General features: G+C 32.2%; 2 protein-coding genes and 2 long non-coding RNA genes across 4 annotated transcripts; 2 read left to right on the top strand and 2 right to left on the bottom strand.

Annotated features, from left to right (window-relative positions):
* The first annotated feature begins 1,418 nt into the window (after window positions 1–1,418).
* On the top strand, window positions 1,419–3,013 carry LOC146935933 (uncharacterized). The gene is made up of 2 exons (XR_015030405.1): window positions 1,419–1,697; window positions 2,251–3,013. It is a non-coding gene; the product is annotated as an uncharacterized LOC146935933 (long non-coding RNA).
* A 1,678-nt stretch (window positions 3,014–4,691) lies between these two features.
* Window positions 4,692–7,969, bottom strand: LOC146935934 (uncharacterized). The gene is made up of 2 exons (XM_085750956.1): window positions 5,688–7,969; window positions 4,692–5,081 (listed from the first exon to the last, which is right to left on the bottom strand). The coding sequence occupies exon 1, from the start codon at window positions 7,717–7,719 to the stop codon at window positions 5,701–5,703; it is 2,019 nt and encodes a 672-aa protein (XP_085607082.1). The 5' UTR covers window positions 7,720–7,969; the 3' UTR covers window positions 4,692–5,081; window positions 5,688–5,700.
* A 3,122-nt stretch (window positions 7,970–11,091) lies between these two features.
* On the bottom strand, window positions 11,092–16,705 carry LOC146935935 (uncharacterized). The gene is made up of 3 exons (XR_015030406.1): window positions 16,625–16,705; window positions 13,728–13,845; window positions 11,092–11,311 (listed from the first exon to the last, which is right to left on the bottom strand). It is a non-coding gene; the product is annotated as an uncharacterized LOC146935935 (long non-coding RNA).
* Window positions 16,706–17,863: 1,158 nt separating this feature from the next.
* Window positions 17,864–18,922, top strand: LOC146935936 (subtilisin inhibitor CLSI-I-like). The gene is made up of 2 exons (XM_085750960.1): window positions 17,864–18,119; window positions 18,557–18,922. Exons 1-2 carry the CDS (start codon window positions 18,053–18,055, stop codon window positions 18,763–18,765), a joined length of 276 nt encoding a protein of 91 aa, XP_085607086.1. The 5' UTR covers window positions 17,864–18,052; the 3' UTR covers window positions 18,766–18,922.
* Window positions 18,923–20,604: the final 1,682 nt, after the last annotated feature.

A 20,604-nucleotide genomic window follows, 5' to 3' on the forward strand; every position in this document is an offset into this window, starting at 1 on the left:
CCACATAATCATTTATATGATCTTTCAACTCTTGAATAAGATGTCTACGAACCATGATATGATTTTCTTTGGTCAATCCCAAGAACTCAGCTATAGCCTGAAATCCACAATTTCCATCGCCTATAACATCAACCACTTTTTCAATAAATGGAACCATAAACTTTGACATATGATCAATATAGCTCAAAACCGGAATAGACGTTGGAACCAGAATAGGCTTTGGAACCGGAGTAGACTTTGGAAACCGAGTAGGTGGTGGAAGTGGGGAACGTGATGTTTTACTAAGACGATCACCTTTTCTTTTAGGAAATTATGATGTTGTTGGTGACAGTTTTAGGAAAACCGACGGTACTTACTGCCGATGAATTGGGAACCGACAGCAGTTAAGTGTTGAGGGGCATTGTGGTCATTCTGTGGTGTTTTCAGCCTTATGACATGTGTGAACAACAATTTTCAAACACGTTTGTGGTCTTATTTAATTTTACTTTTAATTTTTTTTGACGAAAATTTAACATTGTTAGTTACAAATTGTATAGTTTATGTTATTTATTTTATTATCCGGTTCATTAGCTATTGAACCGATTGAACCATGAACTAGAGCCTTCACATGTTTGATCTTCGGTCCGGTTTTGAAAACACTGCATAACAGTTACAAAATCTGTTGAAGAAACAGGTCCAATAGGATGAGAGGATGCAGGGCAGACCCAATATACATACATAAGCCTAAGGCAAATTTTAAACTTTGGCTTTTTAAAGTTTTTTTATATCAAAGTTTTTTTTTGGTTTGTGAACTTATTTAATATTACATTATTAGTTGATAATTATAATGTAAGTCATTTATTTATTATCCGGTTTGATCGCGGTTTAACCAATTGAATCATGATTCGGAGCCTTCACAAGTTTGATAACCAGCCTGATTTTTAAAACATTGAGTTATATACCATCTATCATGTTGACATTTGTGCACATATTTTATTATGAACTGATATTACAACATAACGTGATAAATTATGATTGATTATTTGTGTAAAACTTTCATATAGCTTAATTATATAATTAATAAATTCCACACAATTCAACATGTACTTCCAAATATGTTTTTCAGCTTAGACCAAACACTTTCACAAGCAATAGGGATTACAAAAATAATGCAATTTTTTACATTTCAATCAAGGTATACCAGCTTGACCAAAGATGTTATCTAGACTTATCTTGAAAACTTCGTTTTTTAATAGGCAAAATGACAATAGCAATTGTAAACTCACATATAAGTGTGGACAAGTCGGGGTTCAAATTCAGGTCAGAATGTCCTACCTGACAATTTTATCATTTTTATATCAATACATATCTATAATAAATCTAATAAAGTATTTACATATTAAACCATTGTTATATACACCAAGTATATAGTCCAACGTTAGCATACGTGACAACACCATATAGAGGCATATGACATTGGAAAAATCAGCTGAAATGTCTCATTAACTAAATATCCAAAAGAGGTGCCGTTTTAGAACCAACTTCTTTGGGTTATAAATTATATTTCAAGGTTCATTCTTTTGAGATAATTTTCATCCTCTTCGGTGAACAACAAAAGAACATTTTTGAAGTTTTCTGCAGTTGGGTATTCATGACAGAGGAAAAACAAGGACAAGGAACAAATCCTCCTCGTGAGCAGCCAAATGAATCATTGCCAAGTGAGTTCTAATTTTGCTCTTTCTGAATTAGCGTTTAGTTCACACAAGCTATAATTATAATAAAATTCAGTAATTTACAAATATTTACTTCAACAAAGAGCCTAAGTGAAAACTTAGATTAAAATTATAATTTAGTCATTAGTTTACTAATTTGTTTCCTTAAATTGTATAGAGCTGTCAACTTAGTTCCTAAAACATAAAAATAAATACTTATTATGGTTGAGATAGATAGATGTTCTACAATTTTAGGAATTAAATTGGTGATTGCCTCAAAAAGAGTGAAGACCGAATTTGGAATTTCACAATTTTTTTATAGTCCAATTTTGTCCTCCGACAAAAAATAATGTTTTAACTAGTACGTGACATTTTTAAATCGGAAATAAATCAATGTTGCAATGAGTTTTTTTTTTTTTTTTTTAGTTTAGTGGCTAAAATTCATCTTTTTTAAAGTGAATAAGTGATGTGTTTAAGTTTTGAACCTTGACCCCTGCATATATCAATGCATATCCCTGCTGATTACATCTGGATCTTTTCATTCTCTTGTTTTTGGAAGGAAAAAAAAAAGTTACATATCCCAAAATGATACTAAAATATGCATGATGTTAACATCACAAAAACAAGTTGGCCAGAGCTAGTTGGTGTCACTGTAGAAGAAGCAAAGAGAAAAATAAAGGAAGAGATGTCTGACGTTAAAATAGAAGTGGTGTCCCCTGGTTTATGTGTTACTTTTGATTTGAGGTACGATAGAGTTCGATTGTATGTTGATGAATTTAATAAGGTCTTCAGTACTCCCAAAATTGGCTAATCAACGAACCAAATATTGTTCGTATGAGATCTGAGTATAAAGATAGTAATGATGTAATTTTAATAATTTCAAAATTGTTATTAATATTATAATTAGATGTCCATTTTAGCTATTGGATTATTGGATTTATTATATAGGCAAAATTACACTATTAGACAATATCTTATCATTTTTATGAGATTTTTTCAATTAAATTTGATTTTCTAGGCTTGTATGATGAAGATTTGTGTTTGCCTATGAGTTTGATGAGTTTTTAATTATTTTTTTCATAAAAAATAATAACTATGTTGTTATTTTATAACATAAAGGACTAAATCGTGACAAAAAAAGATAAAGGACGAAAGTGTTACCTAAAATTAAGTTAAGGGACTAATTGTGTAATTTTGTCTATTATATTTTTTTTTGACAAGAATTTTGTCTATTATATATTAACCCAAGTTAAAACGTTGTATTTGTCTCCTAAGTCATATTATTGTATTTTATTATAAATAAAGATCACAATTCTCATGTATCATAATATGCAAGAGAATAAAAGAATATTCCCTCTGTCTCTCTTCTTCTCTACTTCTATCTATTCTTTTTCATGTTTCAATATTTACATAAAATGAATAAATTATCAATTTAATCCTTAAATTATCAATTTCTTTCAATTCTAGGGTGTTTTTAATATTTGATATGTAATTTTTATTGAATAATGATGTTAACATGTATCCTTGACAAAAAAAAAAAATGCTAACTTGTGTGATTGTAAATTGAACTCGGTTCAAGACCCAAACATCGAGAGAGACATAATATGTATTGAAATTTCATAATATAACGTGTTTTTAATACAACTTGAATGATTGTAAATAGTCAAATTCTATCTTCTCCACTTCTCGTTTTTTTGATTATATAATTTGAAATTCGTAGGATGCACGAGAAATCGATAGAGTGGAAAAAGAAGCACTCTTTTCTTCCCCTCTATTTTAACTCTTAGTCTGACTATCTTTTTTGAGGGAACTCTTAGTCTGACTATTTAAATGTGTTCACAAATCCATAGACTATATTTTTTTTTGAAGAGACTAAAAGAAAATATATTAAAGCAACAGACAACTCCCCAAGCACAATGAGTGATTAAGAGAGCTGCAAAGTATGAGTTACAAAAGTGTCAAACCACAACCATCCAGAAAACAGAAAATAATAATAAAAAATTACACAATCTTTTGAAGACAACGTAAAGGATTCAGTCTCCATTCATAGTAATCAAAATCGAACAAGATATAGTACGATTTCAACCACCAAAACGTTTGGAGTTTAACCTTTTCTACCAGAGTCTCAAGCGGGTCCGACTTGTTGTGGTAAATCCTTCTGTTGCGATCTTTCCAAATAACAAAAAGAACTAAGATCCAAATAATAGTGAACGTGTTCCTAGAGTTTTTGGAAAAACCTCCAAGACCACAAAACTGATGAGCATGATGAAGAGTGTGACCATGGAGAACTGAAACGAACCCCAACCACTTTGAAAGAAAAATACCATATCCGACCATAAATGTCGCACCGAAAGAACAAATGATTAATATCTTCTGTTTCCCCACACACAGAGTCGTACAAGGAAGCTGAGTAGCATCAATAACTCCTCTCCTAAACAGGTTGTCCTTGGTAGGAAGCCTATTTAAAAAGAGGCGCCAAGTAAAGATATTCACCTTCAATGGAACTGCTTTAAGCCATAAGAAACTAACAAAACCGTCAATAAGATTGGTGTCGATCGCCGTTAAATAAGAATAAACTGATTTGACTGTGTAACACTGCGACACATGAAGTTTCCACACCCACCTGTCAATTGTTCCAACCTGTAAAACACAAGAAGATAACCGCTCCACACACTCCGTTAGTAACCCTTCATCCCACGCAAATAACCTCCTCCGCCACTTCCACGCCTCACCACCAACCCCCCCACCCTAACTCGTACATCTCCGACACAGTAAGTTAACTAGTTTATTGTCCGCTAGCTGATAAAGCCTACTATATTGACCATGGATAATGATTCAGACTTCCTACCTGCATACATAAACTACAGGTGACACATCCACATTTTTCTTTTTCAACATGTCATATATTCGTCCTAATTTTAATATTCTTAGAATTAACCAAACACTGGCATTCACTAGAGTTATGAAATACAGAAAATTATTCTACTAGCTATAATTGCATTTTTAATGCGAAAATACATTTAAAACTAACAATAATTAGTTATCCTTGAGGATTACATCATACATTGATACAAAGTACAAACAACAATAATAAGTTAATACAATCCAGGATTGGATAGCCTTTATCAAACCAATCAAATACAAACATCAACAACACAAACACATGATTAAACTAAACAATAATTTTAAAGCACAAGCATATATAATTATCAAGTAGGAACCACAAATTCTCTTTCTGCAGCTTCAATTTCCATTTAACAGTTTCAAGTCCATAAAAGCTCCCAAACTGCATAATTGCTTCCAGGCTTTAGAAATGATCATGGAGATCATTCCTTGAGATTGGCCATGCTTCATGTGCCAGCTAACACTTCATCTTGGGTTGACCTTTACCTACACATCAATCTAAAATATTATCCATCTAAAATATTATGATTTTTTATTTGACCTCTCTTAAATTAACCAAACCAAAAAAAGTAATGTGATTGAATATTTTTAATTTCATAGATCAAAGTGTCATGCCCACAATTTCAAAGTTGAGTAGCACATCAGATAATGCATTGATGCGGCTGCAATGTTGCAGTTGCGACAGTATCTGCAACTGCACTAGCCGCAATAGCGTTGTGATTGTATATCACAGAAAAATCCGCAGCATAACTCCAGAACATAGCGAGTGGAACGGCCCTATTAGAATATGTATGTTCACACATTATTTTTGAATTTTTCTTATTCTTTACATCACAGGTTTAGAAGGTATTTGAAAGGATTGGAGAAATTTTTAAGAGATAGAGATTGATAATGAGATAGATATGAGATTTTAGAGAGAAAATAAGAAATATGTAAATTACAAAACAAGTATAAACTTTAATTTTGTTACTAATAAAAAGTAGATTCACGCTGGCCGAAATCACGATCATATATGTCGCCACAACGACAATTTAAAACACTAAATCAGAGGAATGGAAATCATGAAACAAAGAATCTCTGTTGAAATTTTACCTTGCATGATCCATCAGCTACAAGCTTGAATGTGTCTACCATGAGCAAACCCTGATTTATTTCTCAAATGTGACTCACATTTCGGTATTACAGTTTCGAAGGCTTCAACAAGCAATGCCACTTTCTTCTTCCTAGCAGGAGCAAGCTTGTTCACAACTTGTCTTAGTGCACAATCAACCATCCAATCCTCTGCATTCTTTCTCTCATCCATCATTTGATGCCTCAAATCAACCTTTTCCTTTTCTTTTTCAGGTACTAATGGAAGGAAATTCGGCTCTCTTGGATTGAAATTCCTCATTTCATCATCATCTTCGACGCACCTCTTTCTTCTAATCACGCCTTTCCAATCTCTTGTGTTTTCCTCTTCATCAATTATGCAACTTGCTCTTTTATTACCTTTGCCTTGATCTTGAATATCTTTGACGCTTCCTTCAAGCACGTCAAATAATTCAATTTCATGCTTCTCCTCTCTATTGATGTCATCATCTTCGTTCTCTTGGCTTGTCTCGTCAACATTTTCTTCGGCATTTGTCAGGTAATCAAATATTTCATTTGCCAGTGAAGATTGGTAGCAACCGATGTCATCGGAGGAGTAACCAATTTCTTGAGTCTCATTGCTTCCAATTTTCTCTTCAAGAACAAAACTGATCATGTCATTATGAGGTTGATCTTCAAGATAGATGATTTCTTCTGATTTTGCTTCTTTGAGTGTTTCATCAACAAGAATAATGTCATCATAATAGCTGCTAAGGATATCATCTAACCATGTAACCGATACATCATGAGAACTCTCAGATAAGGATTCAGATTTTGAGTCATTTTCCTCATATGTGTAAACAGAAGAATCAGCATAATTTTCATGATCATATCCATAACATTGTTCTTCACCACACTCCATATCTTCGGATTCGGATTCAGAATCATCCATGTTATTGTGAACATCTTCCATGCTCATTTCTTCATGAGACCAACTAGTTTGGTGATCTTCATCGACATCTTCATTTTTCTTTAGATCTTCAACCTCATTCAGAAATTCTACTTCTGTGCCATCATTTTCAATTGAAGACTTGATGATATCCTCATGATCCTCAACCTCTTCGAGAAAATCGGTTTTTCCAATTACTTCTTCACCTGTTGATTTTGCATCCTTTTTCGCATTAGCATAGATTTCAATGAAGAAATCCATGGCAGTTTCATCATATGAAGGTTTTAAATCAAAAGCACTCTTCTCAACATCAGAGTCATTGTTTTCTGTCTCACCTGTAGCCTTCAATCTTCGACCTCGAGGGCTCAGAACTTCGAGCTTGACACGCTTCAAGACACGCCTCCTTGAAGACATAAAAGTCTTCAAAGGAGGCAAATCAGCATGATGATGATGACCATTAAGAGAACAATAAGTATATGAACAAACCTTCATAACTGAAGTTCCTTCTAACTCAGTTCCACCAGGATTAAGCATAAGGTATGAAGGAAAGCTTGAATCTTTCAAAGTTGAAGAGCAAGTAGCTCTTGTTGGTTTTCTAGAACAAGAAGTTCTAGAAGCCTTAAAGCTAGTAGTCTTTGTCAATGTTCTAACCAAACTCAAACTAGTTGATCTTATCAAAGCCTTTGTAGGCTTTTTACATATAGCTTTTGAATCACTTGAATATTTTCGATTAAAATCAGAACCAGATTGAGTTTTTCTAAGACTTACAGAGAAAAGTTCCTTCTTTGCATGTGAACTGCTTGTTGGCTTCATGTAATTTGGTGAACCATCTGGTGTTGTTCTCACCAAGGGATGCTGTTTTTGTGGTGAGGCAGGTGCTGCTTTTGTCGAACTCGGAACCGATGAAGGTGAAGATTGAAGAGCCTCAAGATCAGAAAGCTTGATTGACTTTGATTTCTTCATTTTCTTCTTCATATCAGAAACTTTAGTTTTTCCATCTAAGTGTTGATTAGATGAAGAAGATAGTTTCATGTTTGCTAAACGTTTATCTGATTTAACATGTTCAACTTGGATACCAAGCTTGCTTGAAACCTTTCTTTGAACCATTTTTCAAGAAAGGAAAAAAAAAAATTACAAGAGGGAAATAAGAATTTGTAGGAATTGGTTTTTCCTTCCTTGGTCTTGTGGAGTTCAAGTAGAGGAAGGAAAGAAAAACCTTGTTGATGTAGTTTTGGTTTTCATATGAGGAAAGTTCATCACAAAGGAAAGAAAAGTTTGAAAGCTTGAAACACAAACAAGAAGAGAGATTCTCTTCTCTTTTCTTGATTTGGTTTGGTTATTCTTTTTGTTTATTTTCAATAGTGGTTTGGTAAATGATCAAATTTGAACATAGTTGAGATAGTGTTTGTTTGATGATGACTAGCACCAACACACGTGGGATTAGCTGCAGTAATAAAATGAATACCACGCTGTAATCAATCTCGGCCATTGATTTGAAATTTGACGACTTATTTTACACATTCATTTAATACAAATTTAAAAAATCTAGACCATCAACTTAGATCGGACGGTTGAGATTCGTCACACATTTATTTTATAGAATCTATTTCCTACACTAACATGTGGTTTTGGGGGCCTATATGCTTGAACATTTTCTAACATGAATTATTAGTAGTTTTGTATATAGAAATTCTTTATTGGATTGTGACTTAATTTTAAATTATACAAGCTTATAAATATTAATTCTGATTTGATCTTCTAACTGAGCTATTAAAAAATGTCTAAACTACCCTGCTCTTGATTTTAGATAAGGAAAGCCTTGTGTCTTTTTAGGTGGACAGATATGGACCAAAGATGCAAATTGCACTTGTTTTTGCAAACTGTTGATTAAATGTGAATTTGGCTCTACTATAAGGAAAAGCAATTTGAATCCAAGAAAATCATTATTATGGTTTATGCTTATCAATCAATTGCTTTATAATGATAGTACATAAAACAGATTTGTAATATCTTTTTTTATTATGGAAATGATAGCTGATTTAATTAAACGAATGAAAAGTTATAAAAAAAATAATTGTTCCATCAATTGTAGTTGTTACAAGTTTGTGTAGGGTTGAGTTTATCTTTCATTGGGAAGAACAGCAGTTGGAAGTTAGTAGATATGTTAGATCAATATTAAAAATATAAGTCTCATATGGGAAAGACTTTATAAATGCAATCCTTGACATCTTTGTTGTGTGCATCTAAACATACTTTTTCCTTAACAATGAAGCTTTAGATTTAGCAAAATTTTATTCTTTTATCTTTGTTGAGAGGAATTAATGAATATTTTCTTATCAGCAACAAATGTCTCATTTTCAGAATTTAATGTCAACTACATAGGAAAGCACCCCAAATAACATAAGGCATGATATTTTGAAGAGAAAAAATGTAATAAAATTAAATATTATAAAATATTAGCAAAATTCATTTTAATTAATTATTTTCTCCAAGTAGCAAAAAACATTCAATTCTATTTCTTTCTTATTTTCTTCATTTAAGTCGAGTTTGTGTTGCGATTGATGTTAGTTCTTGGGGTGCTAACATAGTTAAGATGTCAATTGTCTATAATGATGTTTTTGTATGTCAACAGCCTTTAAAAGAGAGATCGTGTTAACAAGTATCCTAAGGACATTTGTAAAAAATCTAAATGAAAGAATTTTAGGTTGAAAATGACACTTTTTATATCTTTAAAAATTTGACTAAATACATATTTCAATAAAATATTATTGAATTTGATTCTTTAACAGATGTTGTAAGGCATTTGGTCTTGTTTTGCATTTTTCTTAAAAAATTAGAGGTTTTAATTTTTAACATTAAATTTGGTTCCTTATATACGAGTAGAGGTCAAATTTAAGCAACTCCCACCAATGTGTAAACTAGATTCAATTAACAACTAGATAAAGCCATCATATAGTACTTGAAAAATAATAAATAAATGGACAGATGTGTTCATATTTTTCTGTACTTCTTTAATCACAAAATGAAGAGAGGGGCAATATCATAATTTTCACATGCGAAATGTTTTATAATGTCCAAGTGAAAGAGAATTTAATTTGTATCTTTATATAAACAAATACTAAAAAGAAAAAGAAAAAAAAACTAGACATGAACCCATATGCAATGCCTAAGGTAGGGAATGCATATTGTATTTGTTGCTTCTTCATAGTCTAAAGCACTATGAAGAAGACAAAGGCTTTAAGGATGTGGTCGGCAAACAGGGGCTGCTCTTGGTGGGACCCACCATTTGTAATCATGGAGTCCATGTTTGCATACGCTCCTCATTTCTATCTCAAACCAAAGATTCAAAGAAATAAAGTTAGTTAATAAAATAGAAAGTGGTAACTGATAAAGTATAAAGAAAAAAATAGAATAGATTAGAAAGTGATGTAAAGTAAACAAAGACAAATAATATGCCCCATTTAGATATCATTGTTGCTTACGCCACCGCCCCATGCTTGCTTAACCGTACTGAAAAAGGTCTAAACTAATTGAGAATGGATTTTCTTAAGAATCAAAACTAATTTAATGAAATTGATATCGGAGATAATTAAACATGAGATCATGAAGGATCAATAATAGGAATAATCGGTTTGAATTTTTCAAGAGTAATTAGCCAAATACCCCTCCGAAATTGCAAGGCGCGTCAATTACCCCCCTGTAGTTAACGAAATATCAATTACCCCCCCGAAATTGATAAACGTTAGTCAATTACCCCCCTCCGTTAATTTCCTCCATCCAACATGCTGATGTGGCAGTTAACTGCCCACGTGGCACTGCCACATGGTCAGAAAAGGCATGCCACGTCAGAGGGGGGTAATTGACTATATTTTTTAATTTTTTTTTGAAATTTTTTTTTGAACAAAAATATGATTTTTTTTTCCTTTTGAACAAAAATATGATTTTTCCTTGCAAATTTATGATAATTGATCACTACTATGAATCTTATTCCTTCTATATGCTAATTTATATGACTAATATATGCCACTGTCATTATTATCACTACTATATAATGTGCTTATACAGAGATAATTCTGTCATATAGATGTTCTATGCTTATACTGTCATTATACTGTTCTATGCTTATACTGTCATTATAGGTAGCATACTTAAATGATGATTTCACAGAGATAATTCTGTCATATAGTAGCATACCTTAGTCATAGATTATAAACTTAGACACTCATGCACCTAGACACTGCAGGCACCCAGACACTGCAGGCCGCAGAAACACGCCACCAGCCACAAACAGAACTAGCATAACAGGTTCTGTCAAAACATAAGCCCAAATAATTCAAATACAGGGGGGTTTTTGACCATTATTGATAAACTACAGGGGGTTTTTTGACAATTATTGATAAACTACAGGGGGGTTTTTGACACGAACTTGTTGGAACAATAACAACACAAACAACTTAGAACAATAGCAGCACAAACAGATTAGCATAATTGCCTCTTACATTTGTTTCCAATACACATAAGAAAATACTTAGAACAACAATACATATTTCATATAACTATTGTGAACCAAGAATTTTAATCAAAACTACCAACATACACAACAATACTATCATGTACTTCAATAAAAATCAACATGCAAAGCTTCCATTATCATTTTCATCATTATTAAGCCCTAAAGCAAGCTTCAATTCCCCCTCTTCTGTCCAAATCAAAACACACCATCAACTTCACATTATATAGTAGTGATAATAATGACAGTGGCATATATTAGTCATATAAATTAGCATATAGAAGGAATAAGATTCATAGTAGTGATCAATTATCATAAATTTGCAAGGAAAAATCATATTTTTGTTCAAAAAAAAAATTCAAAAAAAAAAATTTCAAAAAAAAAAATTTCAAAAAAAAATAAAAAAATATAGTCAATTACCCCCCTCTGACGTGGCATGCCTTTTCTGACCATGTGGCAGTGCCACGTGGGCAGTTAACTGCCACATCAGCATGTTGGATGGAGGAAATTAACGGAGGGGGGTAATTGACTAACGTTTATCAATTTCGGGGGGTAATTGATATTTCGTTAACTACAGGGGGTAATTGACGCGCCTTGCAATTTCGGGGGGGGTATTTGGCTAATTACTCAATTTTTCAAATTTGGCAATAACATTCATTCACGCAATTAATATATTAGTAATTCCGTCCCTATTATTTTAAGGGTCTTAGATCAAGTTAAGAAAAGGACCTCGTACTGTCGTACATAATAAAAAATAAATAAATACATTCTAAATTTTTCCTTCTTCTCGTTATTAGTTTTAATACTCCTCATTGTTCTCTCCAATTTTATTTTTTTTAATCACACGGTGCTTTGTTGAAAAGATAGACTCTATAATCATTTGAGTGAATAGGCAAAAAAACCGCTGAAATTGTAAGTTTCGTCAAAAACCCCCTCTGACTTTTAAGAAACTTCCAATATCCCTCTGAAATTGTCAAACGTCAGTCAATTACCCCCCTCCGTTTGTTTGAGCTGTTAAACCCTGTGACATGGCAGTTATATGTATACGTGGCACCTTCATGTGGACTGAACTGTATGCCACGTCACAGGGGGTAATTGACTATTTTTTTTAAAAAAAAAAAATTTGCTTTCTTCTTCTTCCTTCCACATCTTCATCTTCTTCAACATCACCTTCATCATTATTCATAAAAAAATCCAGATTTTTTTTTAGGAAAGAACAACCATCAAAGCATTTTTTTATGAAACAACAACCATATGCCATTAAGTTCATTCAAAATGCATCAACTATCTTGCTAAACTCATCCTTTGACCACAAATAGTAAAGGATATGCACTACGGTACAACAAATGCACTTCCTTCTTCTGGTTTGAAACCACAAACATCTCCTTCATTGTAATCTCTCACTCTCATTTGTGAATTTCCTCCAATTTTGGATTGTTGTTTCTTTTGTAAAGGTAGATTTTAAAATTAGGGTGCCAAATATTGAAATAGATCTATGATGAATGTATTAAGTTTGAATTTTTAGAATTGGGGTTTTCAATTGGGTGGGCAAAAGTGCAGTTTTTTTTTAATGGGTTTTGAGTTTTTTTAAAAAGAAAATTATTTGGGTTTTAATGGATGTGTTTTTCTTTGAATTATGTATTTTGTTTTTGTTGTTTACTTTCGTGAATTATATTTATTTTTTTTGCTGGTGGTGAGGGTGATTATTGTGTTCCTAATTTTTTTTAGAGTTTGTCCTATGAATGAGAAATTAGAATTGTTGGTTGAATGCATTGAGATGATGGTGGTGGTGTTGCTTGTTGTTGTTTTCTAAAAAAAAATCTGGATTTTTTTATGAATAATGATGAAGGTGATGTTGAAGAAGATGAACATGTGGAAGGAAGAAGAAGAAGAAAGCAAAAAAAAAAATTTTAAAAAATAGTCAATTACCCCCGTGACGTGGCATATAGTTCAGTCCACATGGAGGTGCCACGTACACATATAACTGCCATGTCACAGGGTTTAACAGCCCAAACAAACGGAGGGGGGTAACTGACTGACGTTTGACAATTTCAGGGGGGTTTTGAAGTTTCTTAAAAGTCATGGGGTTTTTTGACAAAACTTACAATTTCAGGGGGGTTTTTGCCTATTCACTCATAATCATTTCAAGCGCAACACATTTTGAAATATTTATATTTTTTTGTTAAACCTATCTTTCGATAACATAGATCAAAATTGTTTTATGGTAGCCTCAATGCACAAACACTTAGATTGCAATTTTTCGTTAACCATATTAATATCAAACAAAATATCATACCAGAAAATTGTTGTATAAACTGCTACAAATACCTAGAAAATAAAATTGTGGTGAGAAAGATTAAGATGCGCTGATCGCGCTGTCCTCAAGAATTTTTCGCGTATAATAAGCTAACCCCACCGGATTTAACTGACTCTTCTTAATGGTAATCAAGGATACAAAACTAACAAGCGTATAATTTAATCAGGAAGATGAAACCCAAAAATGTGTATTAACTTGATGAAATTGATTTTTTATTGGTTATGTATATGTCTAAAAGCATGAATGTGAGGAGACTTTTTCCATGGAAAAACACGTGAGAATACTAACCATTTGTTTCAATACTGATCAGCAAAGAGTGGAAAAGAGCTTTTCTATATATGCCTTCTATATATGCCAAATTGATATGTTGCCAATTAATATTAACCCGTTGCAAATTAATATCAATCTGTTACACATTAAACCCAGTTTACAAAAGTGATGGAAATGAATATTATAGGCATATACACGTTTGTAATTCACTCAGTTTTGACCAAGTAAAACATGATTAATTTGTGGTCATATCAGTATGAAATAAAACATGAAAATTATAACTTTTGAAATATAATAAATAGTGTAAAATTACAACAAAAACCATGTCATGCAAAAACTCAACTCTTTAGTGCATTAATCAAACTCTCTGTCCCCACTATTTGTCTTTGCATCGTTATTACAACATTTATATAGTTTCGACAAAGTCAATATTTCTTTAAATACATTGAAATCTAATGGCTTTAACACTCTTAATTCAATTTTTCCAATCTTATTTTCTTATGTGTTTTAGGTTTTATTACTTCTCAATTATGTATGTTCGCAAATAAAATGTTGGGGATGTGAAAATGAAAGCGCTAGGTATATGAAAAGGAAATTCTGCTAAGTTGTGAAGAGAAAAGGTGAAGAGTTGCTGCTTTGGTAAATGTTTGGGCCTTCATAATGCTTTTGTTATATGCAGCCCCAATTAAACAAGTCTTGCTATATACACCCCTGCTACACAGACAAAATTAAAAAAAAATTGGCCCCTTATAGGCATGGGCCCTGTAACGATCCGATTTTAGGATTTTATTTATTTAATTTATTTATTTATTATTTAATTGTTTAGTGTGTTATATTTGTTGGTTAATTTGGTTTTAGAGATAATTAAGGGTATTTTAATACTTTTCAGTATGAAGAGCTAAAATAGTGGTAATTTGGGTAATTAATTAATAGAATAGTGATGTATGAGTAATATTGAGGATTTTAATAAGGTAATTGTGTAGTAAAATTTTGTGAATGGTTGAATGTTACTAAGCCCATTAGTGGGTGTGACTAAACCCAAGAGTATATAAGAGAATAGTTTTTTTGAAAATTCGGTCAAGACCTTATTTGTTACATTTTAGAGAAAGAGACAAAGAGAGAGAAATATAAAGTAAGAAAAAGAAAGAGGAATTTCAAGAGAAGGGAGATCTAGCTTGGAGGAAAGCTCAAGAAGGAGAAAAGATTGTAGATTAAAGTAGCTTTTGCAAGGTTAATGTAAGAGGAAAGTTTATATTCACCATTTAAAGATTATGAGTGATAGACTCGTTATGAGTCATGTTTGTTTATATGATTTTCATGAAATTAGTGTTGTGTTAATTGATTTCATGCTAATTATTTATGCTAATTATGAGTATGATGAAATTTGTGAAATTAAGTTGTCTATATGTTTAAACTCATGCTTGATGATATAGAATAAGTTAAATGTCTGAAAGTCATGCTATTGTTGATGATTATTGCTCAAACTATGTTCTAATTGCTTGATATGTGATTGTGTATGTTTGTATGTTAAAATTCATGGAATGGATTATGCTAAATGTAATGTTTGGGTTAAGTTGTGGTTGTTTGTGAACTTTGTGAGAAATGGGTGATTAATCATGAAAGTGGTGTTTTGATGAATTGAGATTTGTGATTATTTTGGCGAAGTTGTTAATGTGGTGAAATGAAGTAAAAAATTCTATTTTATATATGAACTTTGGTTGTGTGATTGATTTGGAGAAAAACGAGTTTTTGAGTTAAAAGTCGTTTTAAGTGATTAAGTGAAATAAGCTATTTTGTGATAAGTTGAATAGAAATGTTTTGAGCTAGAAATGATGTTAAATGCTAGGGCTTAAGTGATATGAATGTTTGGGACGAAATTGGTGCAATTTGGATCGAAAACAGTTTTGAAAATGTAGACATCACGCTGGGTGAGGGATTGATTTGGAGAAAAACGAGTTTTTGAGCTAAAAGTTGTTTTAAGTGATTAAGTGAAATAAGCTATTTTGTGATAAGTTGAATTGAAATGTTTTGAGCTAGAAATGATGTTAAATGCTAGGGCTTAAGTGATATGAATGTTTGGGACGAAATTGGTGCAATTTGGATCGAAAACAGTTTTGAAAACGGAGATATCACGCGAAAACGACGAAAATCAGAATGTGCTAACCTTATACACTGCCACGACCTTGCGCCCCAGTAGCACAGCCGTGCGTGAAGGTTCTACCTAAAACTTGACTTTTGTTTTAAAAGTCAAGCACGCTTGTGCCTCTGGGTGGCACGACCGTGCCTGACTCTCTAATGTCCGAAAACCTATTTTCTTGATTTTTAATGTGCTCCCAAGGTGCATGGTTGGTTCCCAAACCTTTAAACTTGATTGTTAGCATTTCCCAAATTAATATTGTGAACAAAGTTAATCTACATCGACAACAAACATTTATTTAATAAAAACAGGATATGGTTTTTCCTTTTGAAATTTTTATTTTCATTGTAAGAAATTGTATTAATTTTACTCAATTGTTAACTAATGTAAGAGACTTTTCACGTGATATGTTTCTATGTCTAGCAAACAATGTGAAATCCATTGTATCAATTGACTTATGATGCTAAGCAAAATTACTAATTGATTCAATGACATATGGCCAAATAATGTGTGTGATTGTAAACCTAACAGTTTACCTAGGTATCAGCATCCACAAATTCTTTTATACATGTCTCTTAGAGAGAAAGTCTATGTCTAATACATCTTAAGTTAAAAATTAATATTCATATTGCACGTCAGAAAAAACATTAAAAACGAGAATATAAACATCGATATAAAGAAATATAATCTATATATAACCAGCCATATTAAGTATTTAAAAAAGATTCATAGCAACTAAACCTAATTCGAACAATAGAGATGATTAGTTATACATAACCTTACAATAGAAAACAGGAAGAAAAGAAAATTGACGCTGAATCTGATTCGTCAATCTCCTTCACCTTAGCTCTCCCCCAAACCCCACCCCCCCACCCCCCCTCTATGTATATTGTAGTGGTCTTCTTTTCTACATAGAGACACCTTCTCTGAAAAAAAATAAAGGAACTATTTATAGGATTATGATAAGTGAGAACTTGATAGGCGAAATGATTATCACCTAGATAATTTGAGCTTTCTTCACTTGGAGGGAAACGACAACTCATCCGAAAAGGTCACCAAACATCCGCTTCACTTGTTGGAATCCTTCACTTTTATTTCGCTCAGCTCACCTAGGAAAATTATTCAGATTCAGAATTATGATTTCTTTCCTTGTGAAGAACTTTATGGTCTAAGTCATTTTCTTAGCTAAGTTTCCTATATTGTTATGTTTCTTCATGGTTATTAATCTTCTTTGGCTACTTGCTATCTATGTTTCTTCGTGGTTAAGTAACTTTTTGGCTAGGTTTTCTTGGTGGCTAAGTTTACTTCATGGTTAAGTAAACTTAGCATCATTTACTTTGTCATTTAGCTATAAAAAACTACGAAATTAAATGGAATTACGTGAAAGTAGCTTAACTGGCATTTACGTACAAGGACTTTCTATTTTCAAGATTTTTAGGATTTTTCTTGATATTATTTGTAAAACAAGTTAATATGTATTTTAAATGAATATGTAAAAGAACCAAAATTTGGAACTTATCAATAGCATTCAAACATCGATTCTTTGTGAGTGTTCAGTCTCTTTGGATAAACTAAACTCTTTTTAGCATTTCTTTCTTCTCACTGATGGGTATGCTTAGCATTGAAAATTTTCTTTATTTTATATGTTCTTTTTTATTTAAATGATTGATTTTGAAAATTTATCATTTTTGTAATGTTTTTTTTTTAATTTAACTTTTCTTTTGAATGTTTATCTTTTATTTAATTGAGTAAAAAAAAATCTGTTTTATTTAATTTGTGTGAAACTTTGAACTTTTTTGAAAGAAAATTGCGAATTTTTTTTTGGATAACCCGTCAAAAAAGGGTAGTGACGGTTCTTTAAAAAGTGTGTTTTGAATATTTTTCTATTTAATGTTATGTGATATTTGTTCTTTTATTTTACATATTGGTTTTAAAAAGAGGTGTTTCAATATACTTTTTTCCTTACCTTAAAAAAAAAAAAAAAGCTTTTTTCCTTATGGCTTCAAAAAAGAAGTTAGCTTATGTGACACCACCAAATCGAGGCATATTGCATTGAAAAAATCAGCTTATTTGTCTTATTAATTAAATGTTCAGTCTAAAAGAGGTGCCGTATTGGAATCAACTTTTTGGCTTATAAATATAACTTCATCTATTTAAGAGATCAACAAAAATATCATTTTTTGAAGTTGTCTCTAGTTTGGTATTCATGGCAGAGGAAAAACAAGGACAAGGAACAAATCCTCCTCAGGAGCAGCCAAATGAACCCTTGCCAAGTGAGTTCTAATGTTTCTCTTTTTCACTTCATTGATGCAAAGCCAAATTATTCAATAAGATTTAGTTTAAATAATCCAAAATGACAGTCTTGTGTTTGTTTTTTTCTTTCAAAAAACTTAATGATTAAAAATTCACGTGAATAAGTGGGCAATCAGAGTTCAAACCCTAGATCATGCAATGAGTTGTATTATGAGTTTTTATTTTATTGATGTTAGACTTTAATTTATACTTTATACATCACAATATTCTCTCTAAAGTATGACGAAATTCTAACTTTTATTTGACACACGGATGTCCATAGTAACATAATATTTCTTTACCAACTTATCATAACACAGTGACAATCTTTTGCTTTAAATAATGATATTGAATATATATTTTGGCTTTCTCATAAATATAAAAACTAATTGAAATAAAATTAAATAATTTATTTCAGGGACAAATAATCCTACAAGAAGAAGTTGGTCTGAGCTAGTTGGTGTCACTGCAGAAGAAGCAGAGAGGAAAATAAAGGAAGAGATGCCTGGAGTTGAAATTCGAGTGGTGCCTCCTGGCTATTTTGTTACTGCTGATTATAAGACCCAAAGAGTTCGATTGTATGTTGATGAATCTAATAAGGTCACCAGGGCTCCAACAATTGGTTGATTCATCAACTAAATATTGTTCAAATGAGATTTGGGTATAATGCTAGAGGTGAAATTTGAAGAATAAATAAACAGTGTTTTTAATTAGAATAAACAAGGGGATTTGGGTGTAAAGCTAGCATGTAATTTGAAGAATAAACAAGGGTTTTGTTGTGACATTTTCGGGTTCATGCATGTTAAAGCTTATGATTTGTGTTATGCATATTAATATTTATCTAAATAAATTAAAAAGAATGATAATTATCTTCTAAATTGAAATAAATTATCTTAAATCAAACTTCAAAATTAATTTGGCTTCTTGCAAAACAATTTAAATAATTTATTTTTGTGTTGCCCTCTAGTTTTTATGGAAAAAGGGTCCTAATAATCTGATGTTCGGTCGAAAGGTAAGTAAGGGACTCTATTCATCTGGAGTTCGATTCGGAGGTAAGTAAAGTCTAACCCAAAATTATTTCATCAATGACTTTAACTCGGGTTCTTCCAATCGATTCATTATTTGGTGGAGAATATTAATTGCTTGAGGTCATTCACTTGGTTACAAAAATTTAAATAATTAATTATAATGTTCGGACGTGTGATTAATCACTAAACTGTCTCGCTACTGACTATGACGTGATGCGTTGGAGCTGGTGGGCATCCCGCACATACTATTTTGTAAAGTTCGGGTTTTACTCGCCTATAAATACAGAGGCCTTGCCTTACTTGAAGAGGATACTCTAACGACGAGAGAAAGGTGAAATCGCAATTTGGGAAGATTATCAACAATTGTAGTCATCGCGGAGGAGAGGAAACGACTAATGACTAATGGTGCATACAAATCATGTATTTCTATTCATTCGCTACTGACTATGACGTGATGCGTTGGAGCTGGTGGGCATCCCACACATACTATTTTGTAAAGTTCGGGTTTTACTCGCCTATAAATACAGAGGCCTTGCCTTACTTGAAGACGATACTCTAACGACGAGAGAAAGGTGAAATCGCAATTTGGGAAGATTATCAACAATTGTAGTCATCGCGGAGGAGAGGAAACGACTAATGACTAATGGTGCATACAAATCATGTATTTCTATTCATATTACTTTGTTTATGTTTAGAATAGCATGAGCTGCTAGTTTCCTAGGGTAGGTAATGCATATAATTTCCTAGGTTAGGTCACATGTCGTCTAACCGTCCCTAATCACATGCCGCAAAACCTGGAGGTCGTTATTCCTAACGCGCGCCAATATAAGGGTGATCTTGCTTCACCTTTAAGGTATGATTCACTTTTCAAAACACTTTCTTCACACACTTTTTCTGTTCGATTACTGAATTGAGTGTTGGAGTGCTAACGTGCCTGCATGTGTAACACCCTATTTCTAATAAGCGGTAAAACGCGCGAATATACAAACATATTCTAGAAATAGATGCTACGTCTTCGAATCAAACCACAAAAATACATGCATAAAGATCATGTTACACAACATAGCAGCGGAACATACATATAATTCATAAAACATCTCCAGATCTCAACAAAATACAATTGTATTCTCCAATTCTCAAATAACAAATAACATCTCAACTCCAAAATACATAGTCCAAAAATAAAAACCAACATGCAAGAACTACCCTAGATCAGAGCCCTAATCTAGACACTTGCATAAAAAGAGGAACTCCACTCCTCGGCATCATCAAGCAAACAAACTAAGGATCCTGCACTCCATCTACCCGTCCATACAGAAAGGTAGGTAGTAAACCACTGTGGGTTAGCATTACATCATCATAATCCATATAAGATTTAAATAAGAATATTGGAGATGAAAGAATATATTCAAGAATAACAATTCAAACATGTATTCAC

The sequence above is a fragment of the Medicago sativa genome, chromosome 3, assembly GCF_051527215.1.
Source record: "Medicago sativa cultivar Bolivia chromosome 3, Bolivia_mono, whole genome shotgun sequence".
Lineage (NCBI taxonomy): Eukaryota > Viridiplantae > Streptophyta > Magnoliopsida > Fabales > Fabaceae > Medicago > Medicago sativa.

Excerpts from the sequence above, each read along its gene's own strand:
- LOC146935936 (XM_085750960.1), top strand. The coding sequence starts at position 18,053 with ATGGCAGAGGAAAAACAAGGACAAGGAACAAATCCTCCTCAGGAGCAG. Across the intron at positions 18,120-18,556 it reads GCCAAATGAACCCTTGCCAA|GGACAAATAATCCTACAAGA; the intron begins GTGAGTTCTAAT and ends AATTTATTTCAG.
- LOC146935934 (XM_085750956.1), bottom strand. The coding sequence starts at position 7,719 with ATGGTTCAAAGAAAGGTTTCAAGCAAGCTTGGTATCCAAGTTGAACAT.